Source organism: Chiloscyllium plagiosum, unplaced genomic scaffold, assembly GCF_037043375.1.
Source record: "Chiloscyllium plagiosum isolate Xiang-an unplaced genomic scaffold, Cpla_swu_hap1 HiC_scaffold_25, whole genome shotgun sequence".
Classification (NCBI taxonomy): domain Eukaryota; kingdom Metazoa; phylum Chordata; class Chondrichthyes; order Orectolobiformes; family Hemiscylliidae; genus Chiloscyllium; species Chiloscyllium plagiosum.
In genome coordinates this window covers 33,562,807-33,586,490 of record NW_028270163.1, presented here as the reverse complement: position 1 = coordinate 33,586,490, position 23,684 = coordinate 33,562,807, and the positions used below count along the sequence as shown (strand labels likewise).

General features: G+C 41.7%; 1 protein-coding gene across 6 annotated transcripts in view; it reads right to left on the bottom strand.

The window, feature by feature from the left end:
- The window catches only part of ccdc57 (coiled-coil domain containing 57), a 188,458-nt gene that overhangs the window by 154,068 nt on the left and 10,706 nt on the right, over positions 1-23,684 (bottom strand). For 4 of the 6 annotated variants that reach the window (XM_088000590.1, XM_043714704.2, XM_043714702.2 and 1 more), the window contains exons 2-3: positions 22,323-22,732; positions 20,580-20,688 (exon numbers count right to left, since the gene is read on the bottom strand). In XM_088000590.1, coding sequence (XP_087856716.1) covers positions 20,580-20,688; positions 22,323-22,717 — 504 coding nt within the window. In that variant the 5' untranslated portion in view covers positions 22,718-22,732. The remainder of the gene's footprint in view (positions 1-20,579; positions 20,689-22,322; positions 22,733-23,684) is intronic. The other 2 variants (XM_088000591.1, XM_043714705.2) reach the window with 2 other exon arrangements.

Below are 23,684 nucleotides of genomic sequence, written 5' to 3'. Positions count from 1 at the left end.
GACCAGGGCCTCCAAGCCCTCAGTTTTTTCCTCTCCAGATGTTCCCAACAGTACCCCTCCACCGACACTCTCACTCGTTTGGCCGAACTGGTCCTCACCCTTAACAATTTCTCCTTTGAATCCTCCCACTTCCTCCAGACCAAAGGGGTAGCCATGGGCACATGTATGGGCTCCAGCTATGCCTGTCTCTTTGTTGGCTACGTAGAGCAATTGATCTTCCGTAATTACACCGGCACCACTCCCCACCTCTTCCTCCGCTACATTGATGACTGCATTGGCGCCACCTCGTGCTCCCTCGAGGAGGTTGAGCAATTCATCAACTTCACCAACACATTCCACCCTGACCTTAAATTTACCTGGACCATCTCTGACACCTCCCTCCCCTTCCTGGACCTCTCCATCAGTGACGACCGACTTGACACTGACATTTTCTACAAACCCACCGACTCCCACAGCTACCTGGATTACACCTCTTCCCACCCTACCTCTTGCAAAAATGCCATCCCGTTTTCCCAATTCCTCCGCCTCCGCCGTATCTGCTCCCAGGAGGAGCAGTTCCACCATAGAACACACCAGATGGCCTCCTTCTTTAGAGACCACAATTTCCCTTCCCACGTGGTTAAAGATGCCCTCCAACGCATCTCGTCCACATCCCGCACCTCCGCCCTCAGACCCAACCCCTCCAACCGCAACAAGGACAGAACGCCCCTGGTGCTCACCTTCCACCCTATCAACCTTCGCATAAACCAAATCATCCGCCGACATTTCCGTCACCTCCAAACAGACCCCACCACCAGGGATATATTTCCCTCCCCACCCCTCTCCGCCTTCCGCAAAGACCGTTCCCTCCGTGACTACCTGGTCAGGTCCACGCCCCCCTACGACCCACCCTCCCATCCTGACACTTTCCCCTGCCACCGCAGGAAATGTAAAACCTGTGCCCACACCTCCTCCCTCACCTCCATCCAAGGCCCTAAAGGAGCCTTCCACATCCAAAGTTTTACCTGCACATCCACTAATATCATTTATTGTATCAGTTGCTCCCGATGCGGTCTCCTCTACATTGGGGAGACTGGGCGCCTCCTAGCAGAGCGCTTTAGGGAACATCTCCGAGACACCCGCACCAGTCAACCAAATCGCCCCGTGGCTCAACATTTCAACTCCCCCTCCCACTCTGCCGAGGATATGGAGGTGCTGGGCCTCCTCCACCGCCGCTCCCTCACCACCAGACGCCTGGAGGAAGAACGCCTCATCTTCCGCCTCGGAACACTTCAACCCCAGGGCATCAATGTGGATTTCAACAGCTTCCTCATTTCCCCTTCCCCCACCTCATCCTAGTTTCTAACCTCCAGCAACACGATCCCCTGACTTGTCCGACCTGCCCAGCTCCTTTTCCACCTATCCACTCCACCCTCTCCTCCCTGAACTATCACCTTCATCTCCTTCCCCACTGACCTATTGTACTCTATGCTCTCTATCCCCACCCCCACCCTCCTCTAGCTTATCTCTCCACGCTTCAGGCTCTCTGCCTTTATTCCTGATGAAGGGCTTTTGCCCGAAACGTCGATTTTGCCTGTCCTCGGATGCAGCCTGAATTGCTGTGCTCTTCCAGCACCACTAATCCAGAATCTGTTAATCATAATGCAAGTGGCCTAATACCAGACAAAATGGAAGCTCTGCCTTTTACAACCCTTTTGGAAAAAAACCAAGGACAACATTTGTTAAAGGAGCAGCATCATCACAACATAGATTAAACTTCACCGCGGTAGATGGTGAAATTTAAATTTAAAAATTGGGAATAAAAATATCAAAATGATCATCTAACTTGCTATCATATGTTAACTGCAGAAATAATAATTTTCCTGATTAGTCATGGGATGAAGAGATTTTTTTTTTTAAAAAGACTGGAAAAAACCAGGTTGTGAATTCCAACTGAAGTTACATCCTTCATGTTTTGAATCCACCCAGAATCAGAGGTCTCTCCCTCATAATATAACACTCAGACAGCAGTTCTCACCACATTCTTAATTCCACACTCATTGCTATGCATTGTCATATGTACATATTCAACCTCTCTATTCACACTGCCTCACACCATCTCACTGCTGTCCTGTACCCAAGTTTCATTTTTTTTTATAGCTCATTCGACATTCTAACAAGAAATGATTTCTCATCCTTTCAAGCATTAGGGAATGCAAGCTGTAACAACTCAAAAAAAGATATCCACACACCTTTCTCCCCTATGACTCTACCTCATCAGGTATTGACTATCCCTTCTGACTTTTGAGGCTGAGCATTCTATCCTCAAAAGGAATTTATTTTACCTCTCTGCACCCCAACCTCAATGAATTTTGGGCATGACATCAAGTTTAACTATTCTTTCATTACTTCTGCACCCATTTCTTTGGCAGAGAGATCTCTCCCATCCCACAGACCCCTTCACCCACATCCAACACTCTCCCACCACCTGGTCTCCTCCATGGCCTTTTTCCTACATTTAACCTGCTCAGAGAACTGACAACAGGACATTGGTTGCCTTAAATTTCTCTGCTCTCCTCACCCATTCCAATCTATTTCCTTCTGAACCAACTGCACTCTTTGCTCTCAGATCCAACACTGACTTTGTAATCAAGCCTGCCACCAAGGGTGGTACTGTTGTTGTCTAGTTTACTCATCTTCACCAACACATTCCATCCCGACCTTAAATTTACCTGGACCACCTCTGACACCTCCCTCCCCTTCCTGGACCTCTCCATCTCCATTAATGACGACCGACTTGACACCGACATTTTTTTTTTAAAACAAACCCACCGACTCCCACAACTACCTGGATTACACTTCTTCCCACCATACCTCCTGCAAAAATGCCATCCCATATTCCCAATTCCTCCACCGTATCTGCTCCCAGGAGGACCAGTTCCACCACAGAACACACCAGATGGCCTCCTTCTTTAGAGACCACAATTTCCCTTCCCACGTGGTTAAAGATGCCCTCCAATGCATCACGTCCACATCCCACACCTCCGCTCTCAGACCCCACCCCTCCAACTGTAACAAGGACAGAACGCCCCTAGTGCTCACCTTCCACCCTACCAACCTTCGCATAAACCAAATCATCCGCTGACATTTTCCGCCACCTCCAAACAGACCCCACCACCAGGGATATATTTTCCTCCCCACCCCTTTCCACCTTCTGCAAAGACCGTTTCCTCCGTGACTACCTGGTCAGGTCCATGCCCCCCCTACAACCCTCCCTCCCATCCTGGCACCTTCCCCTGCCACCGCAGGAACTGCATAACCTGCACCCAAACCTACTCCCTCACCTCCATCCAAGGCCCTAAAGGAGCCTTCCACATCCAAAGTTTTACCTGCACATTCACCAATATCATTTATTGTATCAGTTGCTCCCGATGCGATCTCCTCTACATTGGGGAGATTGGACACCTCCTAGCAGAGCGCTTTAGGGAACATCTCCGGGACAACCGCACCAATCAACCACATCGCCCTGTGGCCCAACATTTCAACTCCCCCTCCCACTCTGCCGAGGACATGGGTGGTCCTGGGCCTCCTTCACCGCCACTCCCTTACCACCAGACGCCTGGAGGAAGAACGCCTCATCTTCCGCCTCAGAACACTTCAACCCCAGGGCATCAATGTGGACTTCAACAGTTTCCTCATTTCCCCTTCCCCCACCTCACCCCAGTTCCAAACTTCCAGCTCAGCACTGTCCCCATGACTTGTCCTACCTGCTTTTCCACTCCACTCCACCCACCCTCGCCCCCCCCCCCCCCCCCCCCACCTCTTCATCCCCTCCCTATTGTACTCTATGCTACTTTCTCCCCACCCTCCTCTCATTTATCTCTCCACCCTTCAGGCTCTCTGCCTGTATTACTGATGAAGGGCTTTTGCCCGAAACGTCGATTTTACTGTACCTCAGATGCTGCCTGAACTGCTGCGCTCTTCCACCACCACTAATCCAGAATCTGGTTTCCAGCATCTGCAGTCATTGTTTTTACCTTTATAAGTTACAGAGGCTGAGTTCTAGCTGTCAGTCACCTCCTCCAGACCATGACCACACCAAACTTGGTCAAATTCCTGGGAGTGATGATCACCAACAATGTGCCCTGGTCTACCTGCATTCACGCAATGCTCAAGAAAGTACAACAATGCCTCTACTTCCTCAGGAAGCTAAGCAAATTCGGCATGTCCACAAAGTCTCTTATCAATTTTTATACATTCACCATAGAGACCATCCTACCTGGTTACATCACAGCATGGTATGGCATGGTATGCTCTTCCCAAGACCACAAGAAACCAGACAGTGCACAACGCACATCAGCCTTCCATCAGTTGACTCCATTTGTACTGCTCACTGCCTTAGGAAAGTAGCCAGCATAATCAAAAACCCCTCCCACCCCAGTTATACTCTCTTCCGTTGGGCAGAAGATACAACAGCTTGAATACATGTATGAACAGATTCAAAAACAGCTTCTTTCCCAGTGTTACTACATTTTTGAACAGAGATCTGCAATGTTAATATCGATTTTTCTCTGAAAATTCTCTGCTGCTGTAACACTAATCTACAGTCTGTTCTGCTACCTGATGCACTTTGCATGGTACGATTTGCCTGTAGAGCACACAAAACAGCACTTTTCACTGTATCTCAGTACATGTGACAGAAATAAATCAAATCAAAATTTGAAGCTAACGTATCAATGACTGTCAATAACCTCATCTGCTCTGGGAATCTTTACGCTACAGTCTCCCAGCTCAGACCCCAACCCCATACAGCATACTTCTACCCTCTTCCCAAAATCTACAAACAGGTGTGCCCATTCCTGCCCCATGGAACTTAGGTATTCCTACCTTGACTATTTTTCTCCCCTTGTCCAGCCGCTTCCACAACAACTGTGATTTCAAAGTTTCCAGTTTGTGGGCACCAGCCACCTCCTCTTCCCTGTAGATAATGCAATCCCTCTATATGTTTATCCCCCAGCAGGGTGATCTCAGGACTCCTTGCTTTTTCCAAGAAAGAAAGCCTGTATCATCCCCATCCATCACCACTCTCTGCCATCTAGCCAAGCTCATTCTGATTTTGAACAGTTTCTCCTTTAAAACACCTCACTTTCTACAGAGCAAAAAAGGAATGGCCACTGTACCCTCATGGGCCTCAGTTGTGCCTGTCGCTGAGGGGTACATGGAACATTCTCAGTTCCAATCCTACTTGGGTCCCTCCCCACAAATCTTCTTCCAGTACATCAATGACATTATTGGCTGATTCCCTCCCTAGTTTAGAATTGGAAAACTTTTATAAATGTTTACCTCCAATTTCCATTCTGCTCTCACTTTCACCTAGTCCATCTCAGACTCTTCCTTTCCTCAATGTCCATTTCCACTTCAACAGATAAGCTGGGCACCAATATCCATTACACGCCTACCAACTCCCTGGAAATTATATCCTCACACTCTTTCCTATAAGGACTCCATTCCATTCTCCTAGTTTCTCGGTCTTATTTAGTCTAACGAGGGCTACCTTTTTAACAGAAGGGCTTCAGAAATACCTATCTTTTCCCTAAGCTTTGTCTGACCCATTTCCTGCACTTCTGCCCTCACTCCTCATTTTCCCTCCTACAAACAATAGGGTCCTCCCTCACTTTTCATGCAGCCAGCCTCCATATCCAGAAGGACCACAATCCACCTTTTCTGTCTCCTCTGGCAGATATTGCCATTGGACACACATTCCTTTCTCCTGTCAGCCTTCCGCAGAGACCACTCCCTCAAGGGCATCCTGCTTCACTACTCCTTCACTCTCAACATTTCTCCATAACACCAAGGTCCTTTACGATGCAAGCACAGAAGGTGCAGGACTTGACCATTTACTTCCTCTCTCCTCACAAGGTCCCCGACACTTTCCGTGGGAAGCAGCAATTTACCCACACTTCAATCAATCTTGTCTCCTCTATGTTAGGAAGATGAAACAGACTAGGTGACTTGAGAAACACTTACGTTCTGTCCACAAATACTATCCCAATTTTACAGTTGCCTGCCACTTCACCACACTACTGCGTTCCCATGCTAACAGTGCAGTCTCACTGGAACAGGCTCAGGATGGTCAGCCTCATTGAAACTGTTCCCCTATTCAATGAGATCCTGGCTGATCTGTAGCCTAACTCCATATACCTGCCATTGGCCATATCCCTTAATACTTTTGCTTAACAAAAGAAATTATCTATCTTGGGCTAGCTGCAGTGCTCCAGTGAGGCTCAGCGCAAGCCTGAAGAGCAGCATTTCATTTTCCCCATGGGGACCTAGCAGTCTTCAGGACTCTACAGAGTTCAATAATTTTAAAACTTGAACATCTTTCTCTATGTCCTTTACTCACCTCCACACCCCAGGTCCTGTCCTGTCATGGGTTGCTTTCAGCATATACACAATTTTCATCCACACATAGCCCCCAATATTACTTATCTAGCTTTTCTTCTTTTCTGATGTTTTATCAACAATCTTTGTTCGTCTAACCTTTATCCCCTCACTCGTTTCCCTTCTGCCCCATGCCCGGTCATCAGTATAAATATTACTTTTTCCTAGATGCAACTCAGTTTTGAAGGATCACAGGTCTCAAAATATTAACTCTTGTTTTCTATCCACAGAATTTGCAAGCAATGTCTGTGTTTCAGATTTCCAACATTTGCAGTTCTATATGTTCCAGCTTGATGACTTTTTCATGAGAACTGAAAAAAAATAGAGTGAGAGATTTAAAAGTTTTTAAAACCAGTAGTAGGAGAGGACAGAGAAAGGAGGAAGTGGGAGAATGGGTGAATTCCAGAAAAAAAATAGATGATAAAAGATTGCATGATGTGACCATCAAAAACACTGGTAATGGATGAGGTGAAGAAACAGGTGTCTAAATGAGGAGTGAATAGCTATATATCAAAATATCTGAATACAACACCAAAGTGAAAAGAAATAAAGCAAGATTAACCCAGCTAAACATAAAAAAAAAGACAGAGGCAGAGGTCAGGAAGAAAATTGTTGACTTAAAATGTTGAGTCCAGAAGATTGTGCATAAGTTCAGTAGAAAGATAAAGTAAAAGTATTGTTCCTCAAGTTTGTGTTGAGTTTCACTGGAATACTGCAGCAGACCATGGATAGAAATGTCATCAAGAGAACTAGGTGGAGACTTAAACCTACAAGCAAACAACCTACAAGGTTGTGCTTGTGAACTGAATGGAGGTGTTATGCAAAGTGTTCATCCATTCTGCACTTGGTCTTCCTAATATAGAGAAGGTGATCATGATCAGCAAACAGCGGACTAAATTGAAAGAAGTATAAATAAATAAATAAATGCGTATTTGGGGCCATGGACAGCCAGATGAATGAGTAAGGTGCTGCATCTTCTACACTCGCAAAAAAAAGCTTGCATTTTGAAGAGAGTGGTTGCAAAAGCTGATGAGGGTGAAAGATGAAACAGTCCCCAGGGAATACTGCAAAGGAAGGAGGGGAAGAGGGGAAGGGGGGGGAGAGAAGAAGATGCTTGCTAGTCAGATCATACTGAAGCCAGTGGAAATAATATGAATACATGCCACTGATGTGGAAGATTAGATGAAGGAAAACCCTAATCATCCTTCTGGAGGGGATGGGAAAGAGTGACAGCAGATGAAATGAAATGAACAAGTTGGTGGGCCTGATAACCATATCACATGGACATTCTCAAGAGGAAAACGAAGGACATATGAAAAGTGCAAGTGTGAAAGGTAGCATCAAAGGATTCAGAGAAACAGAAAAAAGGAATGCAGTCTTTACAGGTAGCAGGCTGTGAAGTGTAGTTATGGAAATCAGAGAGTTTTTAAGTGAACATTAGTAGATTGACTCCATTCCTGGAGGCAGACTGAGAAATCAAGGAAAAAGAAGGAAAGAGAGAGGGATAGACCAGATAAAAAGAGGAACGAACGATGGAAATTGGAAACAGAGTCAATAAAATTTGAGTCCATTATGAGACCCAGAGGAGGCACCCATAGTTATCAATCTACCTAAAAAAAAAATGAGGGAGGAGGCCAAGAGGAAGGGTGGAATAAAGAAGGTTTCACATATCCCACAATAACAAAAAAAAACAGCATAACAAGGACCCTCGTGGCTCCACTCAGGAATTCATGGGTGGGGAGCAAGTTGATGCATGACATGACTGTGACAACCAATTATCTGAGTGGCTTTCCTTAGTCTCAATTTTACATTTAAAGTTCAAACATTTTAACAAAACAAAAAAGGTGCCTGACCCCAGCTGCTTTAGAAGTTATATATTCCTTTCAAAGCAAACAGCAATGTTAAATGTTTAGGCAAATCAGCTACTTTGAAACCCAACGTTGCTAAATGTACAAACAGCAGAATTTACATTAGATTACACATTTGCCTTTTGCATACAATACAGGCATAATCAATGGCGCATGATAATATCACCCATTAGTAACAGCTGATACTACTAGATGACCATTTTTTTTCTAGTTCTCTCTCGCTACTAGCGAGGCACTGGAGAATTGATAACTTCATACTAATGTTTAAAAAAAGACAAAAAAGGTATTGGCTGAGTAATGACAAGACAGTCAGCCTAACCTCAGCAGTGGGCAAATGATTGGGAAATTTCTTAGAAACAATATAAAAGTTCCTGGTTATTTTTAAAGGCATGGATCAATCAAGGGGAGCCTGCATACCTTTAAGGGAAGATCTTATTGGAGTAAAAACAGAAATTGCTGGAGAAATTCAGCAGGACTGGCAGCATCTGTGGAGAGAAACAAAGTTAATGTGTTGATTCCATTGAACCTTTTTCAGAACAGACAGTACTTAGGGAAAAAAAAAAACTCGTATATACACAAGACAGGGAGATGGAACAGAAAAAGGAGCGAGTGAATGGCAGAGCTGTGACTGTGATGGTGAGTGAGAAAACAGCAATTTGGCAGATAAAAGGGATGGATGAGAGCATACTAGGGAGCATAAATGTTGCAGGATTCCCAAGATAACAAGATGCTGTTCTTCCAGCCAGGCTGAGTCTCACTGGAGTACTGCAGTAGGAAACTGGAAGAAAGTCATTCCCTTACAGATCGAATGTAGGCGTTCTGCAAGGTGCTCACCAGTCTTGATTAATCTACTCAACGTAGATGAGACCACCACGTTCCCTACCTAATATTTCTATCTCAGGCTTGCTTCAGCGCTCCAGCAAGGCTCAACACAGCATCTTATTTTCTGCTTGGGGACCTTGCAGCCTTCAGAAATAGATCAAGTTTTAGAACTTGAACATCTATGTCCTTTACCCGCCCCTTACTCTTGTCTTGACACAGGTTGGTTTCACCTACTTGTGCTCTTCATTATCAGTTTTTCTTTCTCCCCGGCAGGTTACCATCCATCTCTTTGTTTGTCTGTAATTTTCTCACTCATTTACACACAGTCACAGCTCCACGGTCCACTCTCATTTCCCTCCGCCTGTCTTTAGCGGACTTATCAGCTTTTCCTAAGTACTAACAGTTCAGAAGGGAGACAGAATTCAAAACATTAACTCTGCTTTCTTTCCACAGAGGTTGCCATACCTTTGACTACCTAACTGTCGTTCTCTCTCCCATCTCTGGTCTCCACCTCTGCCTGTTCACTTACACTTTCCTCACCACCCCCTCCCCCGGTGCACCCTATTCCAGTCTTCTGAATACATATCGCCTTTCCCTTGCTGCTAACAGTCTTGAAGAATGGTCACAAGACTCAAAACAAACGCTGCTTTCTCTCAATAGATGCTGCCAAACCTGCTGAATTTCTCCAGCAATTAGTTCTTGTTCAGATTTCCACCATCCACAGTTCTTTGTTTTATTTTTGTCTTATGAGTAACTTGATTGAACTTTTCAGGTAGTAACAAAGAGGCTTGATGAAGGTCATGTGTTTAATTTTGGCAAGGATAAAGACAACAAACTGGTCAGACAAGTAAATGCCAATGGCATCCATAAGAAAACTGCAAGTGGATTCAGAATTGGCTCAGGGACTGGAGGTAGTGTAATGCTCAGCCAGTATTCGTTTCACAGGAAAGCCGTCTCAGTAGTATTCTCTAGGGCTCAGAACAAAGCCCTTTGCTTTTCATGACACTGAGCAATGATTTCGACTTACCATGCAGATGTTGTGAAAGAAGCTGGCAGAGGATACAAAAAAAAAGTGCAGTTGATGAAGAAAGCTTAGACAATAGAATGACGTCAATGGACAAAATAGCAGCAAATGGAATTTAATTAAGAACTGCAAAGTTATGAACTAGGGATAGCCCTTTATTGGCTGACACATACATATGGGCTGAAAGGTCCTGTGTGTCATATAATCTATTTTTTTCTCTGCTTCACTGTGTAAAAATGGCCATTGGCTGAGGAATCATGTTGCCAAAACTTTTTCCCATCTCCAGCTGCCTCAGTTCTAGTGAAAAGAAAAACAGACAGACAGCACATTTAGGCCAATGTTTACCAATGTCTCAATACCCACATAATCCCATGTGATAGATTGTTATAGCTCACTTATCAAGTAATTGTCTATTATCCATTGCACAATCTCCATTTCTATTGAATATGCAATTGGCAGGGGTGTGAACCATTTCTGAATTCCCAAGGCCATCCCTCAAATTCTTGTACTAAATGTCCTGCATTACAAACTGTTTTAATATTGTCTCCACTGAAGCGACCTTACCATAAAATGACCACTCATGCACGAAAACAAAAGTCAGTCCCAATCAGGCTGACCTCAATGAGACAAAGCTCTGCACTATGCATTGAATAAAGTATTTTTTGTAGCAACAGTGAAAGGACCATTATTCTGTTAGGGTACCCCTGAAATGAGGTTTGTTTAGTTGCAAATGTTGTAAAAGTAAATTAATGGGCAATCTATGTTAATTTGGCTCAATGTGACACAAATACTTGGAGATGAGTGAATACATTTTTTAAAATAATGAAAACTTTAGTTGTAAAAGACAAGTAAAGATGCATTTTCTGATTTAATAAAATCTGCAAATTAACTCAAAGTTGGGAATCAAAAGGTTTATTCATCAAAAGGGTAAATATTATCGAATTACCCTTAGGGTACATTCATAGAGTTTCAAAACCCAGTTCAGAAGACAAATAGTTGAATCAAGCTTTAAAGGTGGTACATTTTAATGAAGATTAAACTATTTCATAAAGGCGACTTTATAAAAATTTACAAAATAATGAGTGGTACAGATAGAGTTATTGGTAGTTGTCTTTTCCCTGTGATGGGGATTTCAAGAGTAGGAAGCAGATTTTTAAAGGCGAGAAGTGAGAGGAGAGAGATTTTAAAAAAACATATGGAGCAATTTTTTTAAAAAAAATAGAGGGTGGTTCGCATGCGAAAATGAACTTCCTGACGAAGTGGTGAATGTGTGTACATTCATAATGTTTAAAAGACATTTGGATAAGCACATTAATATGAAAGGATTGGAGGTATATGGACCAGGCAGGCGAGACTAGTTTAGTTTAGTTTAGGATTATGGTCGGTGTGGACTGGTTGGTCCAAAGGGTCTGTTTCTGTGCTGTATAATAATGAATGACAAAGGTAAACTTTGCTTACACTCTTCAAAAATTGTACATCCTCAAATAGTGCTGTATGTATCAAACAGATTTTGGTCATTAGTATTTCTTAATTTACCTTAACAATAAATTTGAAATTTTACTTTGGACAAGGTATTCAAGGAAATATTTACATCAACTGAATTAGTAAAATCTACTAAATCCAACTCTATATGTACACCAGTGCTACATTAAATAATTCATTGCCGGATTCTTTACATACCAAATTTGTGTTCATAGTACACAGAAATGTAATGTTAAAGCATTTTTAATTTATTGTGTTCCCAAGAGATATACTCTATTTTCAGCAGTGAAACAAAATATAAAACAATTAGAAGCAAAAAAAAAAAAAATAGGACTGTGGATGCTGGAGAGGTGAAATGAAAACAGTGCTGGAGAAACTCAGAAGATCTGACAGCATTTGTGAAGAAAAAGAGTTAGTGTTTTGAGTCTTCTTCAGAAGAAAAGAGGACTAGAAAATTATGGTTCCTATGCTGTAGAAAATAGAATAGTTTTCATTTCAGGCACCAACTGCTGAACATGGAGATCCACTAGAAGCAAAACTGGAATAAGGTTAAAAATTAGCACTGGCTAGTTTCAGGTTTGGCCAGTTTCAGGTTGAGGTAGTGTGGCAGTAGGATCTTACATGATCTAAGACGACCAATCAAAACTGTTAACAATTTTACTAAGCACTCAGTTAAAGGGACATGGCATGACTTTCATGGGTGAAAATTGGTTGCATGGGCTGCATGTGTTGTCAGGTGCAGACCGATCATGTATGGCCCAAGGAATTAACTGGACCTGATGGAAGTTTGAACAACACAGAGACTTGCTCACTGAGGAACAGGCACAAGAAGCTCATCACAATGGGTAGGAAGAGTGAGCAGTAATCACACAGGTAGTCCAGAGGACTGCAGCCCTCTTGGGAACACAACAGCAGGTGACAATGCTGTCAAACAGAAATGGCGGGGCATTTGAAAATAAGGAGAGCTACAGCTGGTGTTGGTGACTTTGCTTGCTAAACAGACACCATGTACTGAAGCCAAATTTGCTAATGATACAAAGATGTGTTGGAAAGAATGGCTTGAGGACAATACATTAACTTCCACTTTCAACAAATCAACCTCTGCCATTTCTACTACTTTCAACAGAAAGTCACTACCAAATAAATCATCACCCCCCTCCACTTTCAATATTATGAAGTGACCAATCCTTCCACAGTATTCTGTTCCACTCTTCAATTATCACCAAAACCATTACATTTGTGTTCATAATACACAGAAATGTAAAGTAAAAACATTTTTAATTTATTGTCTTCCCAAGAGATATACTCTATTTTCAGCAGTGATAGGAACAAAATATAAAACAATTAGAAGCAAAAAGGACTGTGGATGCTGGAGACAGGTGCAAGTGTGGAAATAAAACACCTGCAACTATTCAGGGTTAAAAACACTTACAAGTGAAACAGTAATTTACTAACACTCTTTCAATTTAGTATGCTGTATTGTATTCACTGCTCATGATGTAGCATATAAGTAATCACTCTGGTATAGGGGAGGCCAAATGAGTCTGCAGACTGCTTTGCAGAACATTCATATTCAATTGCAAGCATAATCCTGACTGTGGTGCCTTTAATTTTCTAAGGCACACAGTCTGCTGTCTATCCACACCTTCTTCTATTGTTTTAGTGTAACTCAAAGAACTTTGTAATCTTCCAGCTCAATAATAAACTAGATCTTCCAACAGGAAGGTAGTCATTGCAGTAGCTTAGACAGGAGATGTGTTGGGGCCATGTATATGTGTTGGGGCCAATATACCCAACAAAGCAGTAACTACTGGGGAAGTTTAAGCTTCCAATAGGACATTATAGTTTGTCTGTAACTTACCAATAAGGTCTCCAACTCTTGAGTTGAGTTGGAGTCTTCGCAGAATTGACTCATTTGCTTGAATAGTTACACAGGAGAATTAGAGGGATGAAAACCTGCTCTAAATCTTAGATAAACTATAAAAATTGTCCATTCTCCTGAACTCACCACTGACCACCAGTTCTGTCCCTTCCTCAAATCCGACTTGACATCCTCCACCCTACATCAAGCCTCCCTTGACACCCCACCCCAACCAACCAGAATCCACCCTGCCTTCAATAGTCAATGCCACCAAATCTCCACCTGACCTCACGACCCAACTCCCCCCAACCCGGCTCTTGCCTGATCAAACCTACTCCCTCAGCCACTTACTACGCTAGCTAGATGCCCACCTATCCTCTAACTCCCTCACTTCATTCATTCATTCATTCATTCATTAAGAATTAAGTATATAGCGAATGTCAAAACAAGAAAAACTAAATTACATATAATTAGTAAATAATGTCATTAAATACATAGAACATAGAAAAATACAGCACAGAACAGGCCCTTCGGCCCATGTCGTTGTGCCATACAGTTGTCCTAGCTTAAGCACCCATCCATGTACCTATCCAATTGCCGCTTAAAGGTCGCCAATGATTCTGACACTGCCACTCCCACAGGCAGCGCATTCCATGCCACCACCACTCTCTGGGTAAACAACCTACCCCTGACATCTCCCCTATACCTTCCACCCTTCACCTTAAATTTATGTCCCCTTGTAACACTCTGTTGTACCCAGGGAAAAAGTTTCTGTCTACTCTATCTATTCCTCTGATCATCTTATAAACCTCTATCAAGTCACCCCTCATCCTTTGCCGTTCCAATGAGAAAAGGCCTAGCACTCTCAACCTATCCTCGTACGACCTATTCTCCATTCCAGGCAACATCCTGGTAAATCTTCTCTGCACCCTCTCCAAAGCTTCCACATCTTTCCTAAAGTGAGGCGACCAGAACTGCACACAGTACTCCAAATGTGGCCTAACCAAGGTCCTGTACATCTGCAACATCACTTCACGACTCTTGAATTCAATCCCTCTGCTAATGAACGCTAATACACCATAGGCCTTCTTACAAGCTCTATCCACCTGAGTGGCAACTTTCAAAGATCTATGAACATAGATCCCAAGATCCCTCTGCTCCTCCACCTTACTAAGAACCCTACCATTAACCCTGTATTCTGCATTCTTATTTGTCCTTCCAAAATGGACCTCACACTTGACAGGGTTGAACTCCATCTGCCACTCCTCAGCCCAGCTCTGCATCATATCCAAGTCCCTTTGCAGCCGACAACAGCCCTCCTCACTATCCACAACTCCACCAATCTTCGTATCATCTGCAAATTTACTGACCCACTCTTCGACTCCCTCTTCCAAGTCATTAATAAAAATTACAAACACCAGAGGACCCAGAACCGATCCCTGCGGAACTTCACTTTTAACTGGGCTCCAGGCTGAATATTTACCATCTACCACCACTCTCTGACTTCGACCGGTTAGCCAGTTTTCTATCCAACTGCATTCAAGTTCCACCTGCTTTAGAGGTGTATCATAACATGTCTCGACAGGCTGTCTTACCTTTTTTTAAAAAATACTTTAGGAAAAAAAAAGAAAGTTATGCAATACCTAAAAGATGCTAGAGAATTTTAATTGAACTGAATTTGTAGTTTGAATCCTCATGACATCTGTTGCTGCTCTTAAGGGCTGTTCCTTGCTCCTCTGGTGTCATGAAGGGCTGGGCTTTGCCTGTGGTGCATTAAAGTCTGCCCAATTCTCCATGATGGAGGTTTCAGGGAGCAGCCAGCATTAGAAGAATGGCCATAAATAGCAGGTAAATAGGTACTTTTTTTCTGCAACTGGAATAAATTGTTCTGGCCATTGAGTTGAACCATTTTAGGTTATAACCACCACTCATCATTTGGACATTTTATCCTTTCTCGGCCGGATTTTGTTGCCATCTCCTTTTGCCATGCACCATCTTTCCTATCTGGCACCATAACACAAATCTTCCTCTTTCCTGCTTCCCCTTTTCCTTGCTGCTGTAAATGCTTCAAAACAGTTAATATTGAAAACAAAATCATCTCAGATTTGCAACATCCATACATTTTGTTTTTATAAGCAGTACATTAGGAGTATTACGCCTGAGGAAGAGGATTGGGCCATTCAGCCCTTTAAGCTTGTTCCATTGTTTGATAAAATCATGGCGGATCTTGAACTGATCTTAACTCGGTTGTCAGGTCTGTCCCACATGACCCGCAACTCCTTTGTCTATCAAAGTCTGTTCAACTTACACTAGAATAAGCTCAAATGACCCAAACAGCAATGCCTCTTGGGAAAGAATTTCAAACTATTTACCCACAGCTGCAACATGACCTCCCAACTCCTATAGTCAATGCTCTGACCAATAAAGGAAAGCATATCAAACATCTCCTTCATTTTCCTATTGACCTGCAACTCCACTTTCAAGGAACTATGAACCTGCACTCCAAAGTCTCTTTGTTCAGCAACACTCCCCAGGACCTTACCATTATGTGTCTAAGTCCTGCTAAGATTTGCTTTCCCAAAATGCATTTACATTTTATCTATATTAAACTCCATAGATTTATGGTAAGAGGGTAAAGATTTAAAAGGGACTCTAGGGGCGGCTTTTTCATGCAGAGGGTGATGCATGTATGGAATGAGCTGCCAGAGGAAGTAGTGGAGGCAGTTATAATCACAACTTTTAAAAGGCATCTGGATGGTTAGACAAATAGAAAGGGTTGAGGGATATGGGCCAAAAGGGATTAGATTAATATAGAATATCTAGTAGGCATGGATGAAAGAAGGGTGGTTCTGTGCTGTACATCTCTAACTCTAATTTCTCTCTCCGAAGGTTGTGCAGCTTTGGAACTTTCTGCCTCAGAAAAGGGGGAGGAGGTGGGTGATTAAATACTTTAAATTTAGAGGTAGATAGATTCTTGCTAGACAAGGAAAACAGAGGTTAATCGGGGATAAATGGGAAGGTGAAATTTGAAACAAAGATCAACACAATCTTATCAAATGACAGAAAAGACTTAGTCATAGAGAAGTACAGCATGGAAACAGACCATTCGGTCCAACCTGTCCATGCCAACCAGACATCCCAACCCAATCTAGTCCCACCTGCCAGCACCCGGCCCATATCCCTCCAAACCCTTCCTATTCATATATCCATCCAAATGCCTCTTAAATGTTGCAAGTGTACCAGCCTCCACCACTTCCTCTGGCAGCTCATTCCATGCCCTCTGTGTGAAAAAGTTGCCCCTTAGGTCTCTTTTATATCTTTCCCCTCTCACCCTAAAACTATGCCCTCAAGTTCTGGACTCCCTGGCCCCAATAATTTTGTAAACCTCCATAAGATCACCCCTCAGCCTCCGGCACTCCAGGGAAAACAGCCCCAGCCTGTTCAGCCTCTTCCTGTAGCTCAAATCCTCCAACCCTGGCAACATCCTTCTAAATCTTTTCTGAACCCTTTCAAGTTTCACAACATCTTTCCGATAGGAAGGAGACCAGAATCGCATGCAATATTCCAACAGTGGCCTAACCAATGTTTTGTACAGCCACATGACCTCCTAACTCCTGTACTCAATACTCTGACCAATAAAGGAAAGCATACCAAACACCTTCACTATCCTACCTATCTGCGACTCCACTTTCAAGGTGCTATGAACCTGCACTCCAAGGTCTTTGTTCAGCAACACTCCCTAGGACCTTACCATTAAGTGTATAAGTCGTCCTAAGATTTGTTTTCCCAAAATGCAGCACCTCACATTTATCCGAATTAAGCTCCATCTGCCCATTGGCTCATCTGGTCCAGATCCTGTTGTAATCTGAGGAAACCCTCTTTGCTGTCCACTACACCTCCAATTTGTGTCATCTGCAAACTTGCTAACTGTACCTCTTGTGCTCGCATCCAAATCATTTATGTAAATGAGAAAAAAGTAGAGGGCCCAGCACCGATCCTTGTGGCACTCCACTGGTCACAGGCCTCCAGTCTGAAAAACAACTCTCCACCATCACCCTCGTCTTCTACCTTTGAGCCAGTTCTGTATCCAAATGGCTAGTTCTCCCTGTATTCCATAAGATCTAACCTTGCTAAATCAGTCTCCCATGACCTTGTCAAACGCCTTGTCAGTCCATATAGATCACATTTACTGCTCTGCCATCAATCTTCTTTGTTACTTCTTCAAAAAAAAACTCAATCAAGTTTGTGAGACATGATTTCCCACACAAAGCCATGTTGACTATCCTGAAGCAGTCCTTTCCTTTCCAAGTACATGTACATTCGGTCCCTCAGAATTCCCTCCAACAACTTGCCCACCACAGAGGTCAGGCTAACCAGTCTATAGTTCTCTGGCTTATCTTTACCACCTTTCTTAAATAGTGGCACCATGTTTGCCAACCTCCAGTCTTCTGGCACCTCACCTGTGACTATCAACGATACAAATATCTCAGCAAGAGGCCCAGCAATCACTTTTCTAGCTTCCTACAGAGTTCTCGGGTACACCTGATCAGGTCCTGGGGATTTATCCACCTTTTAACTGTTTCAAGACATCCAGCACTTCCTCCTCTATAATCTGGACATTTTGCAAGATGCCACCATCTATTTCCCTACAATCTATATCTTCCATATCCTTTTCCATAGTAAGTACTGATGCAAAATATTCATTTTGTATCTCCCCCATTTTCTGTGGCTCCAAACAAAGGCCGCCTTGGTGACCGCTGAGGGGCCCGATTCTCTCCCTAGTTACCCTTTTGTCCTGAATATATTTGTAAAAACCCTTTGGATTCTCCTTAATTCCCCGTTTTGCCCTCTTGATTTCCTCTTAAATATACTCCTACTTCCTTTATACTCTAAGGATTCACTCGATCTATCCTGTCTATACCTGGACGTTGAATCATTGATTCATCGTCAATGAAGTGCTTTGGGATATCCGGAGAATGTGAAAGACGTGAATAAAAGCAAGTTTTTCCTTTGATGAAGTTGCATAGTTTAATTCCCCTCAAGCACGTATGTTAAGTCACTGATCTGTAAATTACTTGCCATTAAATTTGGAACATTTAATTTAACTGTTTAGATAGAAATTAAAGGCAAAAGATGACAATTTATCCTATTAGATGTCATGGTTGGTAGTACGCGTCTTATGCTGTACAAATTTTCAGCGACAATTTTAGCTAGTTTTAATTCCCCTTCTATCCCAAGTCGAAACTTTAGACAATTAAAATGTATGAATCATTACAATGCACAAATGCCACACAAAATGAATAGTTCACTTCACCAAATAGCTGCAAGAGACTTGAGAGATATAATACCTTAGCTCTGCAGCTCATCACGTTACTACTGAGAAGGCACTGCAGTACATGCTATCTACTGCGTGAGAGCCACTGCTGTTCAGTTTTTTTTTTAAAAAACAACAAGAAAAAAAAAACATCCAAAAGAGATGACATTCACAGAGCATACAAACATTTCATATTCAAATCATTATTTGAAGTGGAACAACTGTTGTAAAGCATGCCAGAAAAAATAACCTGCATGGGAGGTACAGGTATAAAACATGTCATCGGAGGTCAAAAATGGCCCCAGATCGCAGGCGCCAAACATGTTTGACAAGCAAATCAATCCTTTGTACTGACTAAGTAATTCAAGGCCTAACTAGACAATTCTTCCACACTCCAAATCCGATGCCCAATAAAAAAAATTCACCTCACTAACAGAACCTGATGATCTTATTAAACAGGGTCACTCCTAATAACGTCACAAGTCAACACGCCAATGGCTCTGGACAAGCAACACGAAGCCTTCCATGGTCTAGTGCGAGTAAGCTGCACAGGTTTGACTGCTTAAAATTAAACAAAGGATCCAAATATTTGATACAATAATATGGGTTTGTAGTATATTGTATTGTTTGGGAACTAGGATTCTACAGTAGCATTAAAATGGGGTTTTAGGCTTACTTCTGTGAAGGTAACTAGTTTTGTTTTAAATAAAACAAAGGATCATCAACTCACCTTTTAAACATTAGGTCAAGAACAGCCTATCCAAGAAAACACATGACTTAAGGTAAATGATTACCAAGGCAACTATGATGGTTTTTGCTCAGGTATTTACAATGTAAAGTTTTCACATCATAAATAAAAAGGGGTCAGAGGGAAAGTTCAGACCAGCAGATACACTGTTTAAATGGCCTCAACACAATTAAAGCAGTGAGAAAATTCATTGAGAGTTAGCCTGTCTGTGTATGTTGGGGAGAAAGGGAAAACAAAACTCACATCTTGATATGCAGAAAGTCACCAAAATGAAATGTTTGCAAACTTGTCAATTGCATAAGAAATTTTATAGTGGGGGGGGGGGGGGGGGGGGGGAGTAATTTTTCGATGGGGTTAAGTTCTGCACAAGATATAGCTGGGAACAAAAGGTTGAATCTTTTTATTGTTTATGATAAAAGTTTCACAATTGTCCTATATACAAGCTGTGATTTCTCCCTCCCCTGCCTTTGTACAATAAATTATATTCTTCTTTTAAATGTACATTAACAGCCCCATGTGAACAAGTGGCTGACCATCAAATTGCTAAAATAAATCCTTTAGTCAGTCAAGATTTCACTCTGGGATCTAATTTGGTTAGTATTACCATCAGCTGGGATCATGAAATTAACAACTGCACTTAAACTTTTTGGATGGAAGCAATGAATTAGCTTTTCATCCATGCTGGTCAAATAAATTCTACTTCTGATTTCTAATGTGGTCTAAGTCATCAGTGTGTTCAAGTTTTAAACGCCAGGTAGTGCTCAAAGTAAGCATATTATAGTTTGCTCTATTTGAAATATTTTATCCAGTTCATTTCAATTCAAAAGTCACACCTTCAGTAAATGGTAAAGTAAGAAGATGTGGATTCTTCTTTGAAATTCAATATGGAATTAAAAAAAATTAAAAAGGTAAGTGACCCTGCCACAATATTGAAAATATTTCTTGGTAGTATTTAAGTTTCTAAGACATCATACAGTGTTGCGAGCAAAATGTATTGCAATTTTGAATTAAGGCTAAATTGAAAATATTACTTGCCACACCTGCTTTTGTAAAGTAAGTTGTCCCTCCACTTCTTGGACTTTGCGCTCAAGATTTTGTTTTAGTTTCTGATACTCTTCATGTTGCTCATCAATCTTGGAGTCTTTTGAACTGCATTTTGACATATTTACAAATCAGCAATTAAAATCACAAAATTAGAGTGAAGTTTCTTTTAGTATTAGAACATATTATTCATGATGCTAAAGACAGCATAATTTCTAAAATCTTATGCAAAACACATTTAAGAACAGTTATACAGTTGGTAACATATAATGCATATTAGGCAAAATGACTTCAAAATTTTATCATTGGAAGGTTTAAAAGACAGCTCGTGCAAACTATTGCCCATAATCAGGAATTCAAGACTAGAACTGCTGGCATGCAGACAAGTAAAAAGGCACCCAATATCTGAATCTTTCCAGCTATTTGCTCAGCCAAAATGCAGAACATATGCTCAAATGGGTTGGTTTGGCTGAGTTATTATTCAATCCTCAATAACCCAAAATAATGGTAGGGGGATTTTATTTACACTTGGTAACACTTAACATAAATACATTCACTTGGTCCTCTACGAAGGATAAGATTAGGCTTTTCAAATATAAAAAAATTCACAGCATGAGTGTGTTGCTGGCTGAGCTTGCATTATTGCCCAGAGAGGAGTTAAGAGTCAACCACATTCCTGTGGGTCTGAGTCACTTGTAGGCCAGACCAGGAAAGGGTGGTGAAATAATTCTACAGAGGCTGGAATCCCATCAGCAAGTCACCTTTTACTTACAAAGGGACCGTCCTTAACTATAGTACCACCTCAAAGCGTTAGGCACCACAATGTCAGCATCCCTGACCTCAACCTTTATGTCAGCCAGAAGCCCCAATCAGGGAACTTGTTACAATCACTGCAGGTGCAGTTCCTTCCCCGAAAGGACATTAATGAACCCCAACAAGTCTCATGGTCATCATTAATAAAAATCTGGAATTAGGAATTTGAGTTCAAATTCAACCATCTGTCATCCCCAGAACATTAGCTGGGTTTCTGGATAGTCTATAATAATACCACTGGGTCATCTCCTCGCCTCTTTATTGGGCTGATTGTGTTGAACAGACTATAAAGCTAAATCGAGAATGAAGGTCAGTTGTTATGTGATGGAGAAGAACAGGTGTTCTTGTAACTCAACCCCAGGAAGCAGGCAATACCTTTGCTAATAGAAAAAGGTTGATAATACACCGGATTGAAAATAAAATAGTTTCCTTCATTAAATTCATCTACTTAGCTAAATCTGACATGATTTGAAAATTCAAACTACAATAAAAAAAGTGCTTCAAACATAGAAAAATACAATAATTCATTATTGTTGCTTTCTGCATCATTAGATGCAGTCTGTTATTCACATCTCCCTTTAAAATTGCAGTAGTGAATTTATGTTGCAGTTCTGAAGCATCCTTAACATTAGGTAAAGGTGTACATAGACTAGGCTTATATAAAAATCATGCTGCAGAATCACAAAGGTTCCAATCTCAGTTAAAGTGGGTGATTAATGACCATCTATTCACAATTACTTTCAGTGGTCCTTTGCAACTTGCCAAGTGAGCTGGTAACGTTACAATATAAGAAAGATCATGTGGCATTGCAGGTTTAAAACAGAAGGGACATAGAAGCTGATGAACCATAGCATTGCCAACATAACTTGCTTGCAATTGACAGAAACTGCAGGCATTCTTATGCAAAATATTCCTTGACCTGACCATACCTGCGCATTTTGTCTATTTCTAGTTGACGTGCTTTCAGCGCCTGTTGGTACTGAAACTGCACTTCATCCCGAGTCTTTGTTTCCTTAGTCACAAGTTCTTGCATCTTGGCAATCTGAATTTGCAGATCACTGATCTCTGCCTGTTTGCAGCTTTCGGTAACCTTCAGTCGAGCAAATATGGCATCATACCGTTCCAAATCTCGGTCTCGTTCCTCCAGTACCTTTAGGTTGAACATGAAGTCCTCTTTCAGTATGTTAAACTTTTCTTGCTGTTCTTTGAGTTTTCTTTGTGAATCTTGAAGTGCAGTATGTAGTGACTGAACACGTTGTATCTGAAGGTCCTTCCATTCCTGTTCCTTCCGAGTAAGAAGTTCATCAAAATTATCTTGAAGCATTCTGCAAAGTGATACCTTATAAATAAAACAAGTTTTCAAATGAGCAATTACACTGAGGAATTAGAGGTCCCTGCAGTTCACACAGCTTCTTCAAGCATTGTCAAACCAGTTAGTTGTACCAACAAAAAAAAAGTTAAACTCAAATACTGACTGACCTATTGCGTACTCTAAATTTTGCAAGAGCTGTCATGCCACTGGTTGGAAGTGGGATTGGACAATTATTGAATGAGATGATCAATTTGTTAAATATGCTATCAGGTGCAATGGTTTGAGGCATAGATAGTTCCAAAAATATATTTGTTAAAACTTTGTAAATGGTACAATACAGTGCAATTCAGTTGTGACCATTCACATGCACAATGAAAATCCAATTATTTTAAATTGACTGCATGAAAGAAGTCATCAAATGTTTTTCTCCAAAAGGATGTGTCTCAGAATTTTGAGTATTATATTTTCATTCTTGCTAATTCACTTATTAGATAAAGTCATAAAGTAACAATATTGTCTGTATTTCTGTACACATAATAGCTATTGGACTCAAGCAGAAGCATCCATTAGTCTCAAATAAATTTTACATTAAACATAAAACAACAATACACCAAAGTATTAATTTCCTGGACACCACAAGACAACAGACATAAGAGGCGTTTTCTTGCAACTCCCAAGAAAAAACAGGAAACTTACATGTACATAAAAGACTAGACCCTAAACACACCTTCCTCAAACTGGTGAGATCTCAGCCAGTGCAAAATGCCAAGCTATAAACAGGTACTGCCCCTTTTATTGTATATTGAATCTCAACCCAGATTTAAAGCTGACAATTAACACAGGGTTCATTACAACACATATAATGAATGTACCAACCCTATTCTTTAAACTTAAGCTAAGAATTAACTTCCTCAGTAATGGATTTCAAGCTCTGCCCCCAATCACGTTCATCCATCTTGCAGTCCTCCCCATCCCCCCA